This window comes from Rhinolophus hipposideros, assembly GCF_964194185.1.
Source record: "Rhinolophus hipposideros genome assembly, chromosome: 11".
Classification (NCBI taxonomy): domain Eukaryota; kingdom Metazoa; phylum Chordata; class Mammalia; order Chiroptera; family Rhinolophidae; genus Rhinolophus; species Rhinolophus hipposideros.
Window position 1 is genome coordinate 79,405,099 of NC_138057.1, and position 24,008 is coordinate 79,429,106.

Sequence of the window (24,008 nt, forward strand, 5' to 3'; positions counted from 1 at the left end):
TCGAGGCACAGCAAGCCCGCTACCAACACGCTACAGAGAGACGCGGCGTCCGCCCGGCAGACGACAAATCCGCCCCGCGCACGCCCACTGCGCACGCGCGCCGCTGCCCGCAGGCGCGGCGAATCGAGCGCCGAGCAGGGCGGTGCCGAGTGCCGAGCGGCCTCGCCCTCGCCCTCGCCCTCACGAGGCAGGGCCCTGCAACCGCCGGTGCCTCCCGACGGATCCCAGGTGTGGCCCGGCCGGGGGAGAGTCTCTGCGGGGACTTCAAGAAACGCTGGTACGCTTGCAGCTCCGTCGGGACCTCGGAGAGCCAGTGCAGGAGGCGCATGCGCCGCCTGCGGAAGAGCCGGGTTGGGGCGTCGGTCCTCCCCGGACGGGGGGCGGGGCCGACGGCAGCTGTGCGCTGGGAGCCGGAGGCTGTGCGGCTGGGTGCCGTTTCCAGTGGGGACGGGGGCGCCGTGACAAGTGAACCCGGGGGAGGAAGGGCGGCACCCAGGGGCCGATGACACCTTTGGGGAAGATAGTGGCCCGGGACTAACGCAGCCTGCGGAAAGGAAAGGGAGTGCTCGGGAAGAAGCGCGGGGGCCTGCCAGGCAGACGCTGCTTCGAGGAGGGAGCGGCGCATCATCCAGGGCAGGTGCAGCCGTAAGAGATTTGGAGCCCAAGGGAAGATGAAGCCTCAGGGAGGAAGCGGGGGGCGACCGGGTGCACATGTGCCCTCAGGATGAGAAACGGGGCGCCAGGGGGTGGGGCTGCCCCAAGGAGGGAAGGCGGGGAGGCGCTCTGGGCAGATGAGGCTCTCAGCTCAGGAGCTGGAGGTCATAGGGTTGTAAGCTGGCCACGCCGCCCAGGTGGGGGCGGAGGAGGCCATCGCATTCACTCCCAGTGGCCTCCCTCCTCAGCAGGTGTATCTGGACCGAGGTGTTGAATGAGTGGCTATTCAGTCTTGACATTCCTGAATTCCCACCTTGGGTAGCTGCTGGTGCCTCCTGACTCAACGGCCCCACAACCTGGTTCTTCCTGGCGCATCAGACGTCCTTGTTCGTAGCCTCTGTGAGCCTTCCTGGTTGCCACCCATTTACTGATGACAGCTCTTCCCTTCTTTTCCAGGGACTTTTCCCGGGCCTGCTTTTCTACAAGATGTTGGGATTTTTGCAACACCCTGTCGTGGTGACAGCTAATGTCAACTTGAACCTCGTGGTCCTGACCTTGATGGCCTTACTGAGCCGACTGTGGCAACTCAGCTATCCAAGGGCTGTGGTGTAAGCCAAATGCCACTCAGGGGGAATGGGAAAGAACTGGAATTTGTTCAGCACATTGGTGACAGGAAGTGCCTTTTTAAAACAGCGTAAATGGGAGAGTGAAATTCCGGGCTTCTCGGTGATGGGCATTTTTTGGCAGTTAGAGGAGAGACTGGTGTGTCCGCAGGAAAGCCCCTGCAGGGTGCACCTGCTCAGTCTTAGGTCTGTAGCTGGTACAGTAGCCTCAGGTGACCATTTAAAACTTAGACAGCGGAGGGTGGAAGATTGAGGAATTTGGAAGTAATTCCTCATTGACCTTATAGTGTGTTCCTTGTCATAATGGGAAATGATTGCTTTTACTATTAAAGCGTTGTTTATTGTCTGATTAATACACATGTTCTTTTTTGCTTATCTTTTTATTACGGAAAACATCAAATATGTACAAAAGTAGGAAGAATAGTATGACTCCTTCATCACCCACTTTCAACAGTTAATGAACTCACAGCTACCCGCTCCTGTGCAGTGTATTATATTTTTTTAAAGCAAATCATAGACATTATATTTCATTCATAAATAATTCAGTATATACCTCTAAAAGATCCGGATTCTTAAAAACCACATGACCACAGTAGCATTATCATGCCTAAAAAAACTGACTGCCATTCTTTCATATCATCTGAAAACGTTTTGTTGCGGTTGATTCCACCCTGTTTCCTTTTTGCACCTATGACCTTTTTGTTGGGTCCGAGATCTGATTCCGACTTTTAGCCACAGATGTGCTGGTAGACAAGGGGATTATCCTCGTTTCAGCAGGCTCGTTCATGGTGCACCCCTAAACTGAAAACTAGGGAGAGAAATAGAATCTGTGTCGGGAAGGCCTCCTGAGTGCCTGACTGAGCTTGATGAGTTCTCCTTCCTGCCCTTATGGATGGATGATGTCGTACACATTTCTTCATATCTGGGGATCAGGTATAGTTGGTACACAAGAGCCGACCTTTGCTGACCACTCCCTGAAGTCATTTGGAAACACAGGTGTACTTGTATCCTGGCGCCTTTTGTTTACAGCTAAGATTTATAGTGAAATTTAATGTGGGTTTGTTTTTCAGTTTCGATGAAGTATATTATGGCCAGTACATCTCTTTTTACATGAAGCGCGTCTTCTTTTTGGATGGCAATGGACCGCCATTTGGCCACATGCTGCTGGCCTTGGGAGGTAGGATCCTTTAAAACTTGTAGATGAAATTTCTTGAGGGCAGACGCCCTGTCTTATTTATTTACCATTGTTTCCCCATTGCCTGCCACAGTTTAGCGCTCCTGAAATGTTGCTGAATGGCGTGGTTACTGATTAAGCCTCTGTTTTAGGTTATTTAGGAGGATTCGATGGTAACTTTTTGTGGAACAGAATTGGAGCAGGTAAAAAGATTGTTTTCACTTCTCTTGTTCATTTGTACATATTGCAGTGGAGTGGTAGTGGCTTTCGTAGGAAATCACAACTGTGGTTTATGAGTCTAAGTCCAGGGTATGAGAAATTATTTGGGTACAAGTGAAAGACTTTCGAAAAGCCTGGTGAATATCTTAGTGTTTAGTTACAATAATTATTTTATTTCTAGTTCTTGGCACACATGGCACGCTCTACGTGGCAACTGATTGCACTTCTTTTGTACTTGTAAATTGCATGTGTGGCCACAATGTTTTTGGAAGTAGGTGGAGTAAATTTAGAAATAAGTATTAAGTAATTTCAGGTCCTTAGTGGGAGCCGGTCTTTGACTGTATAAAGCTTATTTCAAAACCTTCAGAGCCGTACTGCACACTCCGTGCTCCCTAAGGTCCCCAGGCTTGTGCACTTTGGTCTTAGCGCCTAGGAACGTGATGCTTTGTGTGAAAACACCTGTGGTAACGACTGTGGTGTGTGCATGGTGCACTCAGCCCCGCTGTGGTTGCCTTCTAGAATACAGCAGCAACGTGCCCGTGTGGTCCCTGCGCCTGCTGCCGGCCCTCGCAGGGGCCCTGTCGGTCCCCATGGCCTACCAGATTGTGTGGGAGCTCCGTTTTTCTCATTGTGCCGCCATGGGAGCTGCTCTGCTGATGCTTATCGGTGAGACCCGGGCCTCTAGCTGCCTTGATGCAGGGAAGAAGCGAGCGCTGGTTTTTGTTACATTTCAATGTGTGGCCCCAGAGAGCTCAGGGTTTGACAAGTGTGCCCCCTGCAGCAGCTTCTACTCATCCAGTTTGTGACTCTGGGAGTCACCCCACTCCTAGTGTGTGTGGCACGTGCCTGGGTACACTCACCAATAACCTCCCTCGTTCCATCACCTCCCAGGCCTCTTTCTGGGTGTTCCTCAGACAGAATCTTCCAGCCCAGGTTTATAAACAAACGAAATTAGCTCACATATAAAATAAATGAATTTGTGTTTACTGGGTGACAGCTCTGAGGCCCTGTGCTGCCACAGAGTTACAACATTCACGGTGGCCTGCACAGTCAGTTTTACTTCTGCAGATGAGAAAACCAAAGACTCAGGAAAGTGCAGTGACTTGCCCAAGGTCACACAGGTCTCAGCAGGTGAGACTCACCCCTAGGAATCCGTCTTCACGATCTGGAGCATGTCCCCTTCCAGACACCCTACATCTGAACTTCCCGCCTTCACATTCTGTGACATATCAAATGTATGTTTTTTGTGGATGTTTTTGTCGTCATACGTTGTTTGCTCTTTGCTTCCTTACAACTGACGGACGTCATTTTTCCAACAGAGAATGCCCTGATCACTCAGTCAAGGCTAATGCTTTTGGAATCAGTGCTAATATTTTTTAATCTATTGGCCGTGCTGTCCTACTTGAAGTTCTCCAACTCCCAAAAACACAGGTATGGAAAACAGGACGTGTCCTTCCTAGTTAATGAGAAAGAGGAGTCTGGGTGGTCTGTCGACCCGAGAGGGGCTGAGGCCTTTTCCCTCCGGGCAGCTGTTCGCTCACCATCTTTCAGTCACCTACACTGGCCTTTGGCTCATGATCTCATAAATACATCCTCATTTTTCTGTAACTTAAACTAACTGGAGAAGTGTTCTGGCCAAGAAGGAAACCTGCCGAAACTGATGTTTTGGGAGATGAGGGTCCATTTTCCTTGTACCTAGAGCTTGGTGCAGCCAGCTGGCCCCAACAGGTCTTCGAGCCTTCAGGGGACACTTGGTGACCTGTTCCCAGCTCTCTCCTCCGTTCTGCCCCCAGGCCCTTCTCCCTGACATGGTGGCTGTGGCTGATGCTGACGGGAGTGGCCTGTTCCTGTGCCATTGGGTGAGTTTGGTCCAGGGGTCTGAGGCAGTGCCCGTCCTCCCCGGGCTGTGTCTCACGTGCGCTTTCTCTCCGTTGGTCTTTCCAGCATCAAATACATGGGTCTTTTCACTTACTTGCTGGTGCTCGGAGTTGCTGCCGTCCACACCTGGCAGCTGATAGGAGACCGGACTTTGTCAAATGTAGGTGCCGACAGCCTGTGCCTGAGGCCGGCCTGCGTGGGGTACCGAGGGGGTGGGATCGGAGCAGGGGGAGCGTCTGGTGGAAAGGCTTCAGAAGACAGGCCTGGGAGCCGCCCTGGCAGCGTCTGTGGGCGGGTGGCGGGGCTTCCTGCTGCTGACTCCGGGCGCATGTGGGGTGGCGGGATGTGACTCTTCCTCCTTTGACAGATTTGTGTGCTCTGTCACGTTCTGGCCCGAGCAGTGGCTCTCGTGGTCATCCCGGTTTTCATGTACTTGCTCTTCTTCTACGTCCACTTGATTCTGCTCTACCGCTCTGGGCCCCACGACCAGATCATGTCCAGTGCTTTCCAGGCCAGCCTAGAGGTAAGAAGGGACATGACACAGCGACCTAAGAAAGGGGACCACAGTAGACAGTTTCTTTTCTTTTTTTTTTCCTTTTGGGGAACAGTGTGTTTTTCCAGGACCCATCAGCTCCAAGTCAAGTTGTCATCTTTCTTTTTTCCTTTTTTTTAATCTAGTTGTGGAGGACGCAGCTCACTGGCCCATGTGGGAATTGACCAGGTGACGTTGGTGTTAGGAGCACTGTGCTCTAACCACTGAGCAAACTGGCTGCCCGACATAGAGTTTCTTATATAAACAGTATCAAATGAGCATTAGAGGAAAAAGCAGATCGAGAAATGAGGAATCTGCTTCAGTATTTTAAACTAGTTCTGACTATGTTGATGGTGTGGGAAGAGATGAAGGGTCAGCGCTCGTCAGGGTGACCTACTGGAGGCCCGTGGCAGGTCCTTCAGCCTCTGGGCCGATACATGCGCTTCAGAGGACAGACTCCATGCACGTTCATTCATACAGACTTTGCAAAAATGGTAAAGTGTGCTAATTGAGGGGCGGTCGGTTAGCTCAGTTGGTTAGATAGAGCGCGGTGCTCTTAACACCAGGGTTGCTGGTTCGATCCCCACACGGGCCACTGTGAGCTGCGTCCTCCACACCTAGACTGAAACAACTACTTGACTTGGAGCGGATGGGTCCTGGAAAAACACACTTAAAAATAAATTGTGCTGATTGAGGAGGTTAGAAAGTGGACTGGAGTCAGGACCCTCTGTCATGGTCAGCGGCCAGCTATGGGTGTGGACAACTTGAACTCACCCGCGTCTCAGTGTTCTCATCTCTTAGACATAACAATTGCTCTTAGCTCAGGATGCCGGTCAGAAGTAGGTGAGGATGTGTGTGTGTGTGTGTATGTGTGTGTGTGTGTGTGTGTAAGGATTAGCGCCAGAGGCGGCATTCAGTCAGTGGTGGCTACAGTTAGGACCACGGACTGTCATACGACAGGATTCGGTAGTGTATAATTATAGCTAGTTATGTGAAATTGCCGCTACCCGAACACTCACTTCTCCCAGCAGGAGTGGCTGTCGGAGAGGCCAGTGTGATGCGTCTCTCTCTCACTCGCCCCCTTTTGCCTTTTCTCAGGGAGGGCTAGCTCGGATCACGCAAGGCCAGCCCCTGGAGGTGGCATATGGTTCCCAGGTCACCCTGAAGAACGCCTTTGGCAAACCCGTGCCCTGCTGGCTTCATTCCCACCAGCACTCCTACCCCATGATGTAAGGAAATGACTGTCTCACCTGGAAGATGATAAAATGTTTTTCATAGTTTTGCTATTACCAACTTTCACTTTATATGAAGACGTTTGGGAGACAAAAAGAACTTGAGCTTAGACCTGCTTATCCATGAGTCTTGTCAGTGCTGCGTGTAAACCTGCGGGAAGGACCTGCTGAGCTTGTCCCTGGCTGTCCCACACGTCGCTTTCTGCCTGTCTTGAGTGCTGCTTAGGTTCCCGTGTTCTAGTCCCTCTTAGGTTTAAACTTATTGTCTGTTGTATCCTTCGTTCCCCTTATATACCTTGCTAGTAGTGTTTGTAGGAACTTTGGGAGAAAGGCCGACTGGCCCCTTCACCGACCTACCTGCAGACGTGTTTCTTTGTTGACTCCTTCATGCAGATACGAGAGCGGCCGAGGCAGCTCCCACCAGCAGCAGGTGACCTGTTACCCCTTCAAAGATGTCAATAACTGGTGGATCATCAAGGACCCTGGGAGGTGCGTACAGGTCCTGCGACTTCTGGGCATGGCTCACCTCTTTTTATTTTTCATTCAAGAGGAGTTGACAGAGCTCACGTTCTGGCCTGGCCGACGAGGCCCTCGGGCAGTCCTGGGCCGTCCTGTCTGTCCATACCTTCTTCCCTCGAAGCTCTGCATTCAGCTCAGTGCTGAGAAGCCCGTGATGAGGGGGTTGGGTCATTTGGAAGTGAACTGCCTGTTCAGTTCCTTGCCCAGTGTTTGCCAGACCTGGCCCAAACTCTCCTCCTCCTTCACCCCTCGGCCACCACTCCCTCTCTCCTCCATGTAGAAACAAGAACTCTCCTCTTGAAAGCCATTTTCTTGCTCAGGCCTCACAGACGAGGTCTCTCTCACTCTTGCCCCCTACCTCCAGTCCATCCGCCAGTCCTATTAGTTCTGCCTTCAAGCGAGATCTTAAACCATCCAGGTCTCCACCTCCTGCCTCCCCTAACGGTCTGCTTCCACCCTTCCCCCAGCTTCAGTCCCCCAAGGGGTCCTTTAAAACGTAACTTACAACAGGTCACTCTCCTGCTCTAGCTTCCATTGCCCTCGGATGGAATCCCCACCCCTCACAGCGCCTGCAGCGCCCGTACCACCAGGAGGTGGCGCCAGCCTCCTTCCTGCCCTCCATGCACGCCTGCCTCTTCATTTCTCCAGTGAGGCAAACCGCTGCCCTGGGCTCTGCACGTGCGGGCCCCCAGGAGCCATCCTATCTGATTGGCTCCTTCTGACTTAAAAGTTGAAGGTCAGCAGCTCAGGGCGGCTGCTTTCATCACGCCCTCCTCTCTGCCACTGTCCCGTTGGCTTTCTCACATCCATTGTTGTACAGCCAGTCGGTTTGTGTCTGGCTTGTTTGTTCAGGGCTTTGTCCTCCTCCTGCAGTGACTTGGGGCAGCGGGCCGCGCCTGGTTGTCCGGCAGTCCGCTCAGCACCCAGCCCAGTGTCGGGACCTAACAGGTCCTGACTATGCGCTCACTGAGTGGACCCTGCACGAAAAGCCCGTCTGTTAGAGAAGGATTTCTGAGCGTGCAGTATGTCTGTCACTGTGGCATTTGTAGGCAAAACAGAGCAGCTAGAATGTGATCGTGGCACACAGAACCACATGACCTTGGCTTCCAGAAAACAGTTCAACAGAACGTCTGTGTTTTGTATGACACGAGTTCACCTCAGATCAGGTACAGGTTGCCCGATGTGAGCACTCGGAGCCCCTGTCACGGCGCGGGTGTGGCTGCTGGGCGCCCTGGCTCGGCAGGCACTGTGCAGCCAGCCTGTGTCTCCCCAGGCACCAGCTGGAGGTGAGCAGCCCGCCGAGACCCGTGCGGCACGGAGACGTGGTGCAACTGGTGCACGGCATGACCACACGCCTCCTGAACACGTGAGTGCTGCGTGCTCCCTCCTTCTAGAGTTTCCTGCAGGGTCTCTGCTCAGAGCACTGTCACCCCTCTGCTCTCCTCCTCCCTGGGGCTGGAATAGCACTTCATTGCACGTGATGTGGGGAGGGGACCCTGGTGGTGGTGGCTGAGGGGAGGGATGGGAAGGAAAACGGAGCCTCAGGCAAGGAGGAGGCAGCTTGCCCATCCTCCAGAAGAGGCGGGGCCATGAGTGGTTGATGATAGGAGAGTAACACGCGCATGTGCACAGGATGAGGTGTGGGCACTTCCGTCGTGGGCGTCACCTAAAGTGTCAGTGTCCCGGCAGGATGGAGATGGCGTAGATGGAGTCAGGAGGGCTGTTACACGTTGGCCCTTAGCCCTCACCTGACTTGACCTCTGAGCAGCCTCTGCACATCCACATGCTTGGGCCCATCCTGGCATCTTCATGACTCCCACATCCATGCTTCAAGTCCGGCCCACCCTCCAAAGGCCACACTGCACGCACGGCTGTGCAGGGCGCTCTCCCTGGGAAGAGCCCAGCCTCAGCCACCATCCTTGATTCTTCTCTTCCTCTCCCATGGTTACTCCGTCAGCAAATCTCATGGTCTCAACCTTCACAATTGACCCCCAGACGTGGCTCCCGTCACTCCCTCCGCCCCAGTCCAGGCCCCATTTCCTTCATCCTGTGCTGTTGGAAAAACGCCCCTGACCTGCCTCTACCCTTCACACAGCAGCCCATGGCGCCCTTTGGAAAAACTCAACCTGTTTCCATCCCTTCTCTGCCGAAAGCCCTCCTGTGACTCCCACAGTGTAACTGTCACACTCGGAACACCGTCCCCACCTCTGCCCCAGCTGCAGCCCCTGGTGACCCCCTGGTGAACGCCATTCCTGTCACCCGGGCCTCCCCACTGTCCATGAAATGGCCAAGTGCAGCCTCCTTGGGGCCTTCACACTTGTTCCGTCTGTCTGGAATGTTCTTTGACTCGGATCTCCCCTGGCTCACCACTCACTTCATTCAGGTGTCAGCTGAAATGTCCCCTGATCCAAGAGCATTTCTCGTGTGCTATCCCTGCCTTGTTTTGGTTTCATTCGCAGCACTCACACAGCCTGGCACTGTCTGATCCATCAGCGCATTGGCTTGTCTTTTCCAGGGGTGTGGGACTGTCCTGTAGCTCCCTGCGCTGTTGACAGTGCCTGGCGCATACGTGGCACGGTCACTGAGTGAGTGAGTGAGTGGAAGTGGTGTCTGGGCATCTGAGGTTGTCTTCCAACAATATTTTTGGCGTCTCAGCCATTTTCAAGCCCTGGCCATCAGGGAGCGGCCCACCTGTGTGTGGCCATGCACTTGGGACAGAAGGTACCCTCCTGCAAGTGGCATGGGGAGACCTGCCCAGTTTAGACTGCCGTCTGTGAGATGCCACGTCTGTGTACTTGCCCTGGAAATGTGATTATTATCGAGTTTCTGCCTCTTCAGTGTTTTCTTTATGCCCAAGCCCTTGGTGGTGCGTCCTGGGCAGGAATCCCTGTGAGACCTGTTACCCTGTCAGGCTGAGCCAGCTTTGTTTCAGGATCTTTCCTTAAAGAAATAGTGAGTGCCTTTCAGCAGAGCCTGAGGGAGGTCCCGCAAGCATTGTTTGGTTTTCCAGGCACGACGTGGCAGCCCCCCTGAGCCCCCACTCGCAGGAGGTCTCCTGCTACATCGACTACAACATCTCCATGCCTGCCCAGAACCTCTGGAGACTGGTGAGTCCCGCTGGAAACGGGTTGTGATGGCCACCGACACGCGCACTTCTGACACAGAGCGTTTGAAACCGCCATTTAGAGTAATTCTGATTCAGGTGTAAAATTAGGCAAGTGGTTCATAGTCATAAAAAAGTCACAGATGTTGTCACAGGGATCAGAGACTTCCTCTTTCATGGACCACAGGAATCTGGATGATTCCTGTATCAGAATAGGTTTACAGGACGATTGGTAAACGCTCTGTGCTGGGCTGTGTGTGCCTCATGTGGCTCTGCCAGGCACAGATGCCCTCCTCCTTGGTCACTTGGTCAGCCTCAAGAGCAGGGCACTGAACACAGGCTGGGGGCTCCGGCCACACTCCGTCACCAGGGAGCCTCTTCTATCAGCCCTTCTGTGGTGGCAACAAGTGCCCTCCTTGTGGGATTTCCTGGGAGAGGCTTGACCCTCTGGTGGGGGTGTTCCTGGGGATGCCCCTTCCTTGGGCAGCTGGGCTGCTGACCGCCTTCCTCAGAGTGACCAGGGCAACGTGGTCCCCTTACAGATGACCCTCGCTCTCCAGAGCTGCACGTGGCATCCTGGGGAAGGTAGCAGGAGGAATGTTCTGGTAGTAAACCATTGGCCCGTCTGAATTAGATCACGTGAGCGTGAAACATACTGCAGACAGTGCTCGCAGCAGTGGCCTTGGGGGCACTCCATGAGTCAGACTCTGCTCCTGGCCTCCAGCTGGCTGCAGCAGCTCCCCACTTAACACCAGTGTCCCCCCAACCCCCAGTTTTGGTTGTCCCCAGTGTGAATGACTCGGGCCGAGTTTCCCTTCTGTGTAAGGCAGCACCTGCCCCGCTCCGTGCTGCAGATGTCCCCACCTCCATGCGAGCTGTTTGCCCCTCACCATGTCACCCTGAGTCCTGATGGGGCTTCGCTTGCTGATGCTGCAGAGGGCTCATCGCTGATCCTTTTCCTCCTCCTCAGTCCACGCTGGCGGCCCCTTCAGCCCCGCATGGAGCAGGAGGGAGGACAGCTGATAGCAGGGCCGGCCCCTGGGCCCAGCTGCCACTTGTCGCCTGGGGCTCACTGATCTCATCAGCAGCTATGACAAAGTGCTCTTCAGATGTTAGTGTTTTATTACCGGATGTCAGGAATCCCCCAAAACACCTTTCAGGGACAGTCTGGAACCTCCATTGTGCCATCTCCGCACTTGGGCGCGAGCGCTGGGCCCTCTGGGTGAACAGGCATCTTTTAGGCCCCAGGCCTCTACCAGAGAACCCTGCTGGCAGGGAGGCTCAGCCTGCTGGCTGCCCTGGGGCACTTGTCCCCTTGTATCAGCCAAGTCAGTTTTGACGTTGAAGGGAATCTAGAAGAGAACAAACGAACTGACCAGACGGGCTTTCTTTCACAGGACATCGTGAACAGAGAGTCACCTGCGGACACGTGGAAGACCATCCTGTCGGAGGTGCGCTTTGTGCACGTGAACACGTCTGCCATCCTAAAGGTGAAGGCGCACTGCTTCCCGGCACGGCCAGAGCTCGTGGCTCACAGCGCCCGTGCTCACTCTCCAGGCTGAGCCCGGCCTTCCGAGCAGGACATCTGCTTCAGTCGTTGCCGTGCTTGCACTAACGGCAGGCGGGAGGCCCTTGTAACGTCTCAGAACCGAGCCCTAACTGAAGACCCCATAGAGGGAGGCATGCCTGCTGACTGACCAGGGGCGGGGTCCCCTTCTCGCTGGGGGTGAGCCAGGGCTGGGGCCTCCCAGTCACGCCCTTTGCCCTCGTCTTCCAGCTGAGTGGGGCGCACCTCCCTGACTGGGGCTTCCGGCAGCTGGAGGTGGTTGGTGAGAAGCTGTCCCGGGGCTACCACGAGAGCACCGCGTGGACCGTGGAAGAGCACCGCTACGGCAAAAGTGAGACCCGCACACGGGTACTTGAGCGCCCTCCCTGTAAACAATCAGGTTATCACCCTGAGGTGTCGGCAGGCAGTGCTGCCAGCTTTCTAGGGTCCAAAGATGCTAATTTGCTGCCCAGTTTCGCATGTGGGGAAAAACTAAATGGAGTCACTGTGGGTGAAAAGCAGGGAAGCCAGCTTGTGACTGAGCTGACAGCATCGGGTGAGGGGCGCTCTCCACCCTGATTCTACTCATATTCTGTTGCGTTCTGGTATATTCTGTCAGGCCAGGAACAGAAGGAGAGGGAACTGGAGCTGCATTCACCCATACAGGTGGACCTCAGCAGAAACCTGAGCTTCATGGCCAGATTCTCGGAGCTGCAGGTGACCCACGGGCGGAGGGAAGGGGCTGGCTGGTCACCAGAGAAAGCGCTGTGGTCTGTAGGACTCTTACTTCCCTGCATCAGTCTTTAAACTGGGTCCTGACTCAGCAGGGAAGGGGCGTGAAGGGGCGTGTCGCTCCCTCTGCTGTGGCACTCACAGCACTGTTGATCCCAGGCAGGCCTCTGGCTTTGCAGGCAGGAGATTCTGTAGCCACATAGCATTGCCACGTTGCCAGGGTATGTTTCAAGGCCCCCCAGGTCAGGTCGAAATGGGCAACAGTGAACATGGTGGAGCCCTAGAGCCATCAGAACCACAGTCTTGGGGTCCCGAATCTAAAAGTGCCCTCAGCACAGAGGCCAATCACTTCACCTACAGACGAGGTGACTGAAGCCGCTGGGGCGGCCACCTCCCGGAGTCACAGCCCGGCTAGAACTCAGGGCTCCTGGAGGGCGTGCCCCCCTCGGTGGGCACGCTGCCTCTGCCTCATGAGCTGCATGAACTTGAGGTGGGACACGCGCGTGAAAGGACAGCAGTTTGCTTGACCCCTGACGGATCGCTGAGCAATGAAGGCTCTGGCTGTCCGCGTGCCTCTCAGGGGCCTCTGGCTTCATTGCAGTGGAGGATGCTGACGGTGAGAAGCGACGATTCGGAGCACAAATACAGCTCCACGCCGCTGGACTGGATCACGCTGGACACCAACATCGCTTACTGGCTGCACCCCAGGACCAGTGTAAGGGCGCTGTCGGGCGGAGAGTCCTCTGTGCTTCCCATGCCCCCTGGCTTCCTCCAGAGCCGGCCTCGCAAAGGCCTGTCACTTGCTTTTCTCTAAATGCTTGGGCAGCACACGCCAGGACTGCCGTCAGACGCCAAGGAGAAAGGTCATGTCTGCATGTGGAAGGAAGCTGGGCTTCTCTGCCGTTGTGGGAGCACGTCGTTCCCCTTTTCGGCCAAAAGTGGTTTTTGAAATACACCCTTCCTGCCTGCCTGGCACCTCACATCGGAGCCCTGCCCCGTGCTTCTTTACTTACGTAAAGAAGAAGCTTCTTTACTTGCTTCTTTACTTAACGTTCTCCCCACACATTAGAAAGAAGGCAACACCAGCACCAGCCCCGGGCCGTGCTCAGTCATCACTCACTGGATGGGGTGGGGGGCAAAAAACGCTCACCCTCCCCCCCACCAAGAAGTGCCGCCCAGCGGTCACTCGGGAAGCAGGCCCCAGAGGTCACCCGTAGCTCTGGGTTGCTCTTTGTAGTCGCTCTGGGAACGGCTCTGTGGTCCCAGTTTTAGAGAATCGCAGCACTTTCTAGAAAGGCTCTCATCAGGGACAGGCACGTCCAGGGCTGGAGGGCGCTGGGTGCTGGGGCGTCCTCCCTGTGGGCGCCCTGGCAGCCAAGGCTGTGCTGACAGCGTCTCCTTGTCGCTCGCTTGCAGGCTCAGATCCACCTACTGGGGAACGTGGTGATCTGGGCTTCGGCCGGCCTCGCCACCGTGCTCTACGCCCTGCTTTTCCTCTGGTACCTGCTCCGACGCCGGAGAAAGATCTGTGACCTGCCTGAGGGTCAGTGCAGCTGCCTCCCCATCCCCCGATCTGACCAGGAAGCTCTGCCTTAAGGCAGCCTCTTTGCACCAGGGAACTTGAATTATTGTTGTGACCCCAGAGCCAAGTGTTTGCACTTCAGCTCCCTCACTGCCTTCAAGGCTTCTGCCTCAAAGGGGAGGTGCAGGAATGGGCTCCACGTTGGTTTCCTGCAGGCCCTGGAAATGGCTGGATGGCACAGTGGCCACAGGCGCTTAGTCAGGGTTGGTGGTGGTTTGCTAGTAACACAAACCTGCTTAAAACAATCTTGAAACAAAGAAATAAGCACCCAGGGTCTGTTGTCTCCCCACTGACGCCCCGCTCCACAGCTTCCCCAGGAGTCAGACTGACTATAATCCCCATGAGCTGAGGCGGGGCCGGGCCTCCAAGGGTTGGGGCGGGGGGTGGTCAAGAAGTGAGAGCTCGTGAATGCATGCGTGTCTGTGTGTGTGTGTGTGTGTGTGTCTCGGGGACGAGTGAGCCAGCCTGACAGCCTGGCAGAGCCCCAACTGACCAGGCCCAGGTAAGTCGCTTTGGCTTAAGGTGGCTCTTCCCCAGATTCCTGGTGGCGCTGGGTGCTGGCCGGGGTCCTGTGCATCGGTGGCTGGGCCGTGAACTACCTGCCCTTCTTCCTGATGGACAAGACACTCTTCCTCTACCACTACCTGCCCGCACTCACCTTCCAAATCCTCCTGCTCCCCGTGGTGCTGCAGCACCTCAGCGACCACCTGTGCAGGTATGGGCCCACAGCCACGCCTCGCGGGGGGGCGGGTCAGGGCCCAGGGGAGACAAGTGACGATTTCAATGCGACGTGGAATGGGTTAAGGTCATGTGAGGTACACACAAGGTGCCACAGGGGTTCAGAGGACGAAGCCGTGGCCCGCTGAGTGATGAAAAGAGCTGAAGTGGGTGGGACACGGGAGGGTGTCTGGCCTAGAGGACCCCAGGAGCAAAGGCAAACACGGAGGTGCTGGTGTGTTCTGGAACAGCTGGGGGTTAGCAGGCGGGTCGCTCAGACGTGCTGGATGAACCAGGAAGCTTTGTAAAGCAGAGCCAGTGCTGGACACCAGAGCCTTTGGTAGTCGGGAGCCTCAAAGTATCTCTGGAGGGCTGTGATGCCATTACACTGGCATCTGAGTTTAGATGGAACAGAAGCTGTGGAGATTCGAGGAGGAGACGAGAGAGGCAGGTCGCACTCGGTGCCTCAGGCTGATGGGACAGGGCTGACCAAGGCAGGGCTGGCAGGAGGGAAGGAGCAGGAGGCCGACGGGGCAGTCGGTGGGGATGGGCCTGCCCCCTCACGCTGGGCCTGCGCTGGTACCCACAGCTCCCAGCTCCAGAGAAGCTTCTTCAGTGCCCTGGTGGTAGCGTGGTACGCCTCCGCCTGTCACGTGTTCAACGCGCTGCGCCCACTCACCTATGGGGACAGGTCGCTCTCAGCCAGCGAACTCAAGGCCCTGCGCTGGAAAGATAGCTGGGACATCTTGATCCGAAAATACTAGGACATGACAGAATGAGAAGCATCTGGCCGGGTCAGGACATGGTGGAGTGTGTGTGGCTCTAAGTTCATTGGGGACCGTCCCGGCCTGACGGAGCTTCTGTTCTTGCAATAGTCCTCAGAGGAGCGCCTCATTTTAAGCAAGGTTTGTTTTTTCCAGTTAGTAAAGAACATGTCCCCGTGTCCACTAACCTCTAGGGGCCCCCGACTAGGACATGTGGTATTGAGTGGCTAGAGCAGGACTCGCGATGGGGGAGAAAGGCAGGAAGCGGCGAGCAGTGATGGGCGTCAGTCCTGCTGACAGATGGCGTGGCAGGCTCTGGCAGACGGCTGCTCCTGGGTCCTGAGCACCCCCTGGACCCGCTGAGCTGGAGCCTCTGGCCCCAGTGAGTTCAGTGTCAGAGAAGCCACTGGAATGACCGGATGTGACGCTCCCATGACTATAGTGAAGACTGTCACTGCTCAGTTTCTGGCTCTTCCCGGCTCCTGAGATTTGGCTGAGACGTGTGCGAGTAGCATTTTCAAGTCTAGGTTTGTCACCCATACGTTTCCTTGTCCTGAATTTGTCTTTTTTGGTTTAATTAAAAAGGGACAAATTGGCATTCAAATTGGTATTATTTATTGACTCTCCAAAAGGACACAATAGGCTTGACCAAACTGTTAGTCATCAGAAACCAGCCTCAAGCTCAGCCAAGCTCGACTGATGTCACATGTGTAACTAGTTACTACTCAACAGAAGGAAACGGAGTGCCTGTGCGGTGTAGCTGGTGGCCGTGGGAAGGGACAGCCACCACGTAGGAGGGAAGACAACGCAGGACAAAAGGCCACAGGGATTTGTGGGGCCACAGCACACACCTGGACGTGGCCCTGGTTACACCGGGGAAGAGACCTGTCAGGCAGCACCCTGGGTCAGGGCCCGTGCGGGGCTGCGTGTGGACACCCCGCCTGCAGGGGCCAGGCAGGCTCCGGGGCTGGGCCAGTGAGACACCCCGCATATACATGTGCATGTGTATGTCTGAGGCGGGTAAGCACACGCTTGTTCCCCAGGCTCCTGCCACCCGCTGCCTTCAGAGCACAGGCCAGGAAGGAGGCGTCTCCGTGGCTCATCATGAAATTGGGTTAATAGGTCGCACCTAGCACGGTGTTATAAAACAATAAAACATTTGGGTGTAAAACACATAAAAAGGGAAGTACTATGTTTCAGTTACATGTGTGAGAACCAGATTGTACTAGAAAGAAAGCCTCTCACTATGGATTCACTTTCAGAAACACTGGAACAGCCAGTGTCCGGGCACCTTCCTCCGTTGTCCCCAAACAGGTGATGTGTTCCTCCTGGAAGCAGGCACCATGGGCTCCCCACACTGTCTGCAGCGCTTCTCAGTGGCACAGACCCCACTGAGGACGGTGCTCAGCTAGTGCGCATACCAGGAACACGTGCCAGCATCCCATTCAGCAGGTGAACGATGCGTCCCAAACACCACTGGTCGTCCCAGACCCAGAGGGGAAGCAGCGGTGGCGTTTGTACGGGCAGGCGGGCGTCTCGGGGGGCCTGCCTGGAGGCTGAGCACCGTCCTCAGTGGGGTCTGCTGCTGGACTCCAGGTGTGATCGCTTGCCGGCCGTGAGTATCCCGGGATGGTCTGGCTCAGGAAATGTTCTCTTGTAGTTCCGCCCGTTGGACCCTCCGCGGTGCCACTTGCAGATGTCACCGTTCAGAATGTCCTGGATGTGTTGCACAATCAGGTTGATGGCAACTGCAATAGACAAGAATGGTTAGCGCACTCGCTCTCCACCACAGCGCACGGCCAGCCAAAGGGCTGCTGTCGCTCGCTGGCTGCACCCGCCCGGCCTGCGGCCAGGAAACCCCATTGGTTACGTCCGTCTGGCACAAAGTCTCAGCAGATAAAAATGCATGTCAGGGCATGAGTGCAGTCAAACTTCCTGGCTTGGTCTGCGAGGGTTTCTACTAACTTAGAGCCTGGTTAAAAGATTTTCTGCTAACAGTGACTCCCTGTCAGTGTCCTATATGTACCAGGGGTGCCAAAAAACTGTCTACAAGTGGACACTTTGATCAGCGTTGCTCAAGCAGTAGTTCACCATAATCAGAAGTGTCTGCACACTGACGGGAACCACTTTGAGCACCTCTTGTAATTGCAGAAGTCAAACGTGACTTGTATTCATCTTTTGTTATTGGCATATATTGAGTATTACAATTTTAAGTTTCTTCCTTAAAATGTGTATACTTTTTGGCACCCTCTGTATATACATGTATATGCTTCTTTTCCACCAGCTTTTGAGATATAATTGACATAGAAAGTGCATCAGTTTAAGGTGTATAGCATGTTAAATATATTTTTAAGTATATTAACTTGTGCCACAAACGTACAGATGGCTTCTCAGTAACTACGCTGGGACAGGGCAGTGTTGCCCTTTGGCTCTAGGAGCAGATAGAGGGGTCGGGCAATCCATCGGCCTGGTTCTTACCCATATTGTCAACCCCACGAGGGATTATCACGTCAGCATACTTCTTCGTCTGCAAGGCAAAAAGGAGGGTCTCATAAGCATCTGTCCGTCCCCTCCCCAAGGTGACTTCAAGTTGCTCAGGGCTTGACTCGAAGCACTGGCAGGGGAGCAAGCCCTGGGATGTCACAGGCGGGGTGAAACAGGGATTTGGGGCAATTATCAACCAGGTGTGGGGGACAGTGCTCCAGGAAGTGAGGGCTCAGGCAGCCAGAGGAGATGATGTGTCTCCTGGCATCTCTGACACACTGTCTTGCTTGTTCCCACAAACACTGTCGCAGGGGACAGTTCTCTGTGCTAACAATTCACTGGGCTAAGTGAGCGTGGCGCCCTCCACAGCATGTGACGTGCGTCCTCTGCAATTAAGAACCTCTGCAAGAAGCCTGGAGGAGCGAGCAGGACATGCGCCGTGTACTTAATCCATGCATTGTATGTGAGGACAGCCACAGTGCCCGTTCCCTTCCCTTCACCCAGCCTCTCAGGTGCCCACGCTGAGCAGCCGCCCTCCGTCGTGCACCCTGCTGCTAGGTAAGGGCAGGGAGACACGCCAGGCGGTGCAGGGCTGCTGAGGAGGGACCCCGCCAGATGCCGTGGAGGGGACGCTCCTGACTCAGGCAAAGCGGAGGGCGGGGAGGGAGAAATCGGTGTGGCCCGTCGGATGGACCTATGGACGGTGTGGTGTGGTGGCGTGTGGATTTGGGCCAAGGAGGCAAACACGAGAGATGAGCCACAGAAGCGGCAGGGACCAAGTCCTAGGGCAGCTGCGTCCGCAGGCAGTGGAGACCCACGAAAGACGTGAGCACAGAGGCCGGCTTGGCTTCCCGTGGGCTGGCTCACTGGTGGGACGCAGACCTGGGCTATGGGGCAGGAGAGATGCAGCCCGGCAAAGATCGGAGAGAGGTCTTAACCACTAGCGGGGGTGGGGCAGGGACATGGTCAGCTCAGACTCAATGCTACGCGTGAAGGCTGAGCGAGAGGGAAGTGCGAGGACAAGTCTCAGGGCTCCGGCCGAGGATGGTGTTGCCGCCACAGGGTCACCGGTCAGATTTGGTGTCCACGGTAACAGTCAATTTAATTTTCTAGTTATTTTCCAGAAGCTTGTAAAAACTGGTTTTAAATAGCAGCAGGTGGAACGCATTTGTCCTACTTATCTACAGCATCGTGTAGTATTCTTACCTTTGAGAAGCAAAATATTGTTAAATTTCCCTTGAAAACACTCCAGTTTGACTACAGCTGCAGCCCTATCCAGTTAGAAAGGTAAGATGGAGGAAAAGACAGACGACTGCACAACCACAAAACTCCTCTCTGCCAGCCAACTGGACCTTCAAGTGCCCAAAAGCACAAGGCACCCTGGAGAAACATATGGCGTGATGACGTTAAGCACCTACTACGTGCCAGAGAGCACTTTTGGCAGTCGGCAGACAAAATCACCACAGGAGCTGGGGAGTGTGAGCAAGACAGGCCGTGCCTGTCAGATGACGAGAAGCACGCTGGGAACACAGAAAGCAGGCAGAGGCCGGAGCAGACGCCCTGGGCAAGGTGGCACGGGGGGTGGGGGTTCTCAGGGTTGCGAAGGCAATGCAGGTGAGCTGGGGAAAGCCGAGGCAGGGAGGAGGAAGCCGGTGTGGGTGCAGAGGGCAGGGCTTTGGGAGCTGAGAACTACTCCCTGGTACTTGGGTACAAGAAGCTAATTCTCCACTTGTCAATCAGACCACGTTCATCCATGACTCAGCTCCCGCAGAAGAGGTGTCGTGCGTCGTCTTCAACAGGGAGAAAAGGCATCCCCAAATAAGTGAAAGATGGGTACCGGCAGGCAGAACTCCTCGAAGGCTGGCTTCACGAAGGTGGTATACTGGCTCAGAATCTGCTCCAGGTCTCTCCCGCGGTTCACGTCCCGAAGAACTGCAGCGGGACGGGAGCAAAGCGGTGACCTTCAGACACTGGGACGCAAGGGCGAAGCCAGCCTCGCCAGGGGCAGAGAGGCCCGTCTGCCTTACCTCTTCGTGACAGCCTGACGTCGGAGTCGGTGTCCACGAAGAGGCGCAGGTGGAACATGTCCCGGATCTCCTGGCTGTAGAAGACCAGGATACCCTCAAACAGGACCACGTCTGCAGGGTACACCACCGTGGTCTCCGGTAACCTGCCAGGCAGCAGAAGAAACGGGCCGTGACTCCAGGGAGAAAGCAGGGCACGGTGGGAGGGGCTGTCCGCAGAAGCCAACAGGTGCCGGCCGTCTGCGGGTCAGTCTGTGCAGGCGCCACGGGGAAGCCTCAGCACACAGCCCTCTCCGCCCAGGAACCACCTGCTCACCTTGAGTGGGTCACAAAGTCATAGGTGGGAACCTCCACAGTCTTGCCCTCCACGATGTTTTTCAGAGTCCTGTGCATCAAATCATTATCAAAAGCATCTGCAGGGATGGAATACAAGGCAAACAATCCAGGGGTTCTGTGGGGACGGCAGGGAACTTCCTCTGCCTCGGGTCGGCCAGCCACAGCTGGGTGCTGGTGGTACCAGTGACCCTAAGGGACTGGGACTGAGAGTGGCCCCTACAGTTTACATTTGCAGAGCCCTCTGCAGTCCTGCAAACCACAGCATGGATCTGTGTCCCCCGACCTCAGGCAGTGCCACTGCCCAGGCTGCTGTCCCACCCGGCAGTTTCCTGATCGGCTAGTGCTGGGAGGTAGGTGGGTTAGGCATCTGCTTCTCTCTATTTCTGGGAAATAACCACAGACGGATGCTTGCCGGCCTCCTTCCCACGTGTCCCCAGGAAAGGAATGAAGATGGGAGCCAGCCACGGACGAGACTCCGAGTCGTGGCAGCCTGGCCTCACCCACCCCATGTCCACCTGTTCTCCTGGCCCCTGCCCAGCCCAGGAAATGGAGCGTAGCGCCTCTGGCTCTCATCTATCCCCTGCTGGCCTCTCGGGGAGTTTGCCCCGGGGCAGGTGGGGAACTGAAAGGCCACAGTGGACAGAGGAGTGAGCAAAGGGCCCCTAACCGCGTGAAGCTGAGTGTGGACTCCGTGACCGTAGACGTGGCGGAGCAGGGGTCCCACGGGCCCCTCTGCGGGGCCGACCTCCTAACAGGCTCCAGCCCCGCAGGGTCAGCGGGGCCCGGAGAGCCTGGGCCGCGGGCTAGCTGGGGGAGTTCCGGGGCCTCCGGTGTCCGCGCCCCGGCCCCCGGCCCCGGGCCTCCGGTGTCCGCGCCCCCGCCCCCGGACCCGGGCCTCCGGCGTCCGCGCCCCCGCCCCCGGACCCGGGCCTCCGGCGTCCGCGCCCCCGCCCCCGGCCCCGGGCCTCCGGCGTCCGCGCCCCCGCCCCCGGCCCCGGGCCTCCGGTGTCCGCGCCCCGGCCCCCGGACCCGGGCCTCCGGCGTCCGCGCCCCCGCCCCCGGCCCCGGGCCTCCGGTGTCCGCGCCCCCGCCCCCGGACCCGGGCCTCCGGCGTCCGCGCCCCCGCCCCCGGACCCGGGCCTCCGGCGCCCGCGCCCCCGCCCCCGGACCCGGGCCTCCGGCGCCCGCGCCCCCGCCCCCGGACCCGGGCCTCCGGCGCCCGCGCCCCCGCCCCCGGACCCGGGCCTCCGGCGCCCGCGCCCCCGCCCCCGGACCCGGGCCTCCGGCGCCCGCGCCCCCGCCCCCGGACCCGGGCCTCCGGCGCCCGCGCCCCCGCCCCCGGACCCGGGCCTCCGGCGCCCGCGCCCCCGCCCCCGGACCCGGGCCTCCGGCGTCCGCGCCCCCGCCCCCGGCCCCGGGCCTCCGGTGTCCGCGCCCCCGCCCCCGGCCCCGGGCCTCCGGCGTCCGCGCCCCCGCCCCCGGCCCCGGGCCTCCGGTGTCCGCGCCCCGGCCCCCGGACCCGGGCCTCCGGCGTCCGCGCCCCCGCCCCCGGCCCCGGGCCTCCGGTGTCCGCGCCCCCGCCCCCGGCCCCGGGCCTCCGGTGTCCGCGCCCCGGCCCCCGGCCCCGGGCCTCCGGTGTCCGCGCCCCCGCCCCCGGACCCGGGCCTCCGGCGTCCGCGCCCCCGCCCCCGGACCCGGGCCTCCGGCGCCCGCGCCCCCGCCCCCGGACCCGGGCCTCCGGCGCCCGCGCCCCCGCCCCCGGACCCGGGCCTCCGGCGCCCGCGCCCCCGCCCCCGGACCCGGGCCTCCGGCGCCCGCGCCCCCGCCCCCGGACCCGGGCCTCCGGCGCCCGCGCCCCCGCCCCCGGACCCGGGCCTCCGGCGCCCGCGCCCCCGGACCCGGGCCTCCGGCGTCCGCGCCCCCGCCCCCGGACCCGGGCCTCCGGCGCCCGCGCCCCCGCCCCCGGACCCGGGCCTCCGGCGTCCGCGCCCCCGCCCCCGGACCTGGCTGTGCCCTCCTCCCGGCCCCGCCGCCCCCACGGCCTGCAGGTACCCGGGTGGTCAAAGTTGTACTGCCCCTTCAAGGCCTTGGCCTTCTGGTCCGCCGTCAGGACCTTGTAGAACCGGTCTTGGCTCAGGATGACCACCTTCCGCTGCCGGTGGTCCACTTCGTTCTGGCCCAGCAGCTCCATGATCTTCTCACACACCGTGGACTGCGAGCACAGCGACAGGACGCGCGCTGAGGCCACGCGAGGGCCTTCCCGGCGCCCGTGCACACACTGACCCGCACGGCAGCGCGGCCTGGACCCGGGGCCGCGAGGCCAGGCCCGTGGGCGGCCGTGGAGCGGCCCCGCGGCCCCGCCCCGCCCCGCCCCGCCCGGGTCCGCGTCCCGCCCGGCCGCCCCAGGCCGCGCAGCCCCTCACCTTGCCGCTCGCGGTGCCGCCGCTCACGCCGATCAGGAAGGGCCGCTGGTGAGGCCGGTCGGCCTCGGGCGCGGCGCCCTCGCAGTCGCCGCCTCCAGGCGAAGCCATCTCTGGCCCCTCTCGCCCGCATCGGGTTCCTCGCCGCCGTCGCTTCCCCAAACCCGCCGGCCCGGCCCCCCCGCTGAGCTCGGAGACGCCCCCCCGGAGCTCCACTTCCGGGAGGCGCGCGGAGCGCCGGGTGCGCGCGGGGCATGGTGGGAGTTGTAGTCCGAGGCGGGCGCTGCGCATGTGTGGGGTGGGTCCCGCAGCTGCTCGGCGGCGGGCGTGGGATACCTGGGCGCTGCCGCTCCTTGCGCCGCGTGTTTGCTGCAAAGGACGAAAGCGACTCAGCATCGCGGCCGGCTGCGGGAGTCTCCGGACGCCCGGCGGCCTCTCCAGCAGAGGCCCGTGGCCTGGAAGCCTCCTTCCATCCGCACCTCCGCTGCCTCGGGGGGTCAGGAATGATCCCTTGGGACTGCGGTGCTGAAGTGGGGGCATGGGCCCGCGCCAGGGCTGGCATGTGGGACTCCTGAGTCCCGTGGCCCGGGTGAAAACCTGGCACCGGCTTTGTCGCCTCGTGCGCGGTCACCCCAAGAACGACGCATCCGCCTCCACGCCCCAGCACCTATCCAGTGCACTTCGCTCCTGCCTGCGCCTGGGTCCGACCCCTCATCAGGTCGCTGCCTTAGCCTGCCTCGGCTCACCCTCTCTCCAGCCCATCTACACTGGCCACCCGAGTTTCCTAACACTGCCCAGTTCGTGTCACTCACCCAGTCCCCAGCTAGAGCCTTCAGTGGCCCCCACTGTCTTCTGCAGCAAGTGTCCCCTGGCCTTCTCAAACACCCTGCCTGTGGTGGCCAGCTGTCATTGGATGACGTTTTAGACTCTCGCTGGAGGCAGGCTGTGAGCCAAGAAGGCAGAGGCCCAGGCTGTTGGGTTCCACCTGTACCCCAGTGCCTGGCACAGACAAGGCACATAGGTGATGGATTCAAATTGTAGATTCCCCCGAGGCACCGAGGCTCTCTTTGCAGCTCTAGTTCCTAATGCATTGTGAGCATTCCATGAATATTTGATGACGCTGAAATATGATGCCGGAGAGACTAGAGTAACGTGCAGACATCAGGCGAAGTCACTGTTTACATGACTTCAGAGGTATTCACTCATCTCAGGAGGGGTTACAGGCAGCTGCTGCTGATCAAGGGCAGGGGCTACCGGGGAATTGGGCCTCCTGAGCCCTGTGGACCTGGACAGAGGGAAGCTGACCAAGGGGCAGCCATCCCGTAACTGAGAAGAATATAGACAGGAGCTCAAAACAGGGAGAACCATTTACCTGTTCGTAGTGAGCATGGCAAGGTTAGGAGCCAGGCTCTGGGTTGACAGTTGGGTTCAAACCTTGCCTCTGCTGAATGACCTTGGGTAGAGTTGTG

At 58.2% G+C, this 24,008-nt stretch overlaps 2 protein-coding genes across 9 annotated transcripts; one reads left to right on the forward strand and one right to left on the reverse strand.

The window, feature by feature from the left end:
* Positions 1–135: 135 nt before the first annotated feature.
* POMT1 (protein O-mannosyltransferase 1) lies at positions 136–15,876 on the forward strand. 7 transcript variants are annotated; one of them, XM_081067624.1, is made up of 20 exons: positions 136–277; positions 1,111–1,262; positions 2,348–2,454; positions 2,604–2,654; positions 3,190–3,336; positions 3,990–4,101; positions 4,464–4,529; positions 4,615–4,708; positions 4,916–5,071; positions 6,179–6,309; positions 6,706–6,801; positions 8,105–8,197; positions 9,842–9,938; positions 11,332–11,385; positions 11,712–11,832; positions 12,100–12,197; positions 12,814–12,927; positions 13,629–13,755; positions 14,332–14,509; positions 15,101–15,876. In XM_081067624.1, the coding sequence occupies exons 2-20, from the start codon at positions 1,141–1,143 to the stop codon at positions 15,273–15,275; spliced, it is 2,139 nt and encodes a 712-aa protein (XP_080923750.1). In that variant the 5' UTR covers positions 136–277; positions 1,111–1,140; the 3' UTR covers positions 15,276–15,876. The 7 variants fall into 7 exon arrangements, with proteins under 7 accessions (XP_080923750.1, XP_080923747.1, XP_080923746.1 ...); XM_081067621.1 differs by having other exon boundaries at positions 139–277; positions 11,332–11,424; XM_081067620.1 differs by lacking the exon at positions 136–277 and adding an exon at positions 369–645 and having other exon boundaries at positions 11,332–11,424.
* On the reverse strand, positions 15,870–22,764 carry UCK1 (uridine-cytidine kinase 1). Of its 2 annotated transcripts, XM_081067629.1 has the most exons (8): positions 22,543–22,764; positions 22,172–22,331; positions 20,100–20,196; positions 19,787–19,929; positions 19,597–19,691; positions 17,754–17,802; positions 16,867–17,023; positions 15,870–16,666 (listed from the first exon to the last, which is right to left on the reverse strand). In XM_081067629.1, the coding sequence occupies exons 1-8, from the start codon at positions 22,648–22,650 to the stop codon at positions 16,534–16,536; spliced, it is 942 nt and encodes a 313-aa protein (XP_080923755.1). In that variant the 5' UTR covers positions 22,651–22,764; the 3' UTR covers positions 15,870–16,533. The 2 variants fall into 2 exon arrangements, with proteins under 2 accessions (XP_080923755.1, XP_080923756.1); XM_081067630.1 differs by lacking the exon at positions 16,867–17,023 and having other exon boundaries at positions 17,772–17,802; positions 22,543–22,738.
* Positions 22,765–24,008: the final 1,244 nt, after the last annotated feature.

What these genes read in the sequence shown, in the direction of transcription:
- POMT1 (XM_081067621.1), top strand. Translation starts at nt 1,141, where the DNA reads ATGTTGGGATTTTTGCAACACCCTGTCGTGGTGACAGCTAATGTCAAC. An exon ending in ACCACACGCCTCCTGAACAC is followed by an intron (nt 8,198 to 9,841) that starts GTGAGTGCTGCG and finishes TTGGTTTTCCAG; the next exon opens with GCACGACGTGGCAGCCCCCC. An exon ending in ACACGTCTGCCATCCTAAAG is followed by an intron (nt 11,425 to 11,711) that starts GTGAAGGCGCAC and finishes CTCGTCTTCCAG; the next exon opens with CTGAGTGGGGCGCACCTCCC.
- UCK1 (XM_081067629.1), bottom strand. Translation starts at nt 22,650, where the DNA reads ATGGCTTCGCCTGGAGGCGGCGACTGCGAGGGCGCCGCGCCCGAGGCC. An exon ending in GCGGCACCGCGAGCGGCAAG is followed by an intron (nt 22,332 to 22,542) that starts GTGAGGGGCTGC and finishes CTGTGCTCGCAG; the next exon opens with TCCACGGTGTGTGAGAAGAT. An exon ending in GTACAACTTTGACCACCCGG is followed by an intron (nt 20,197 to 22,171) that starts GTACCTGCAGGC and finishes CCATCCCTGCAG; the next exon opens with ATGCTTTTGATAATGATTTG.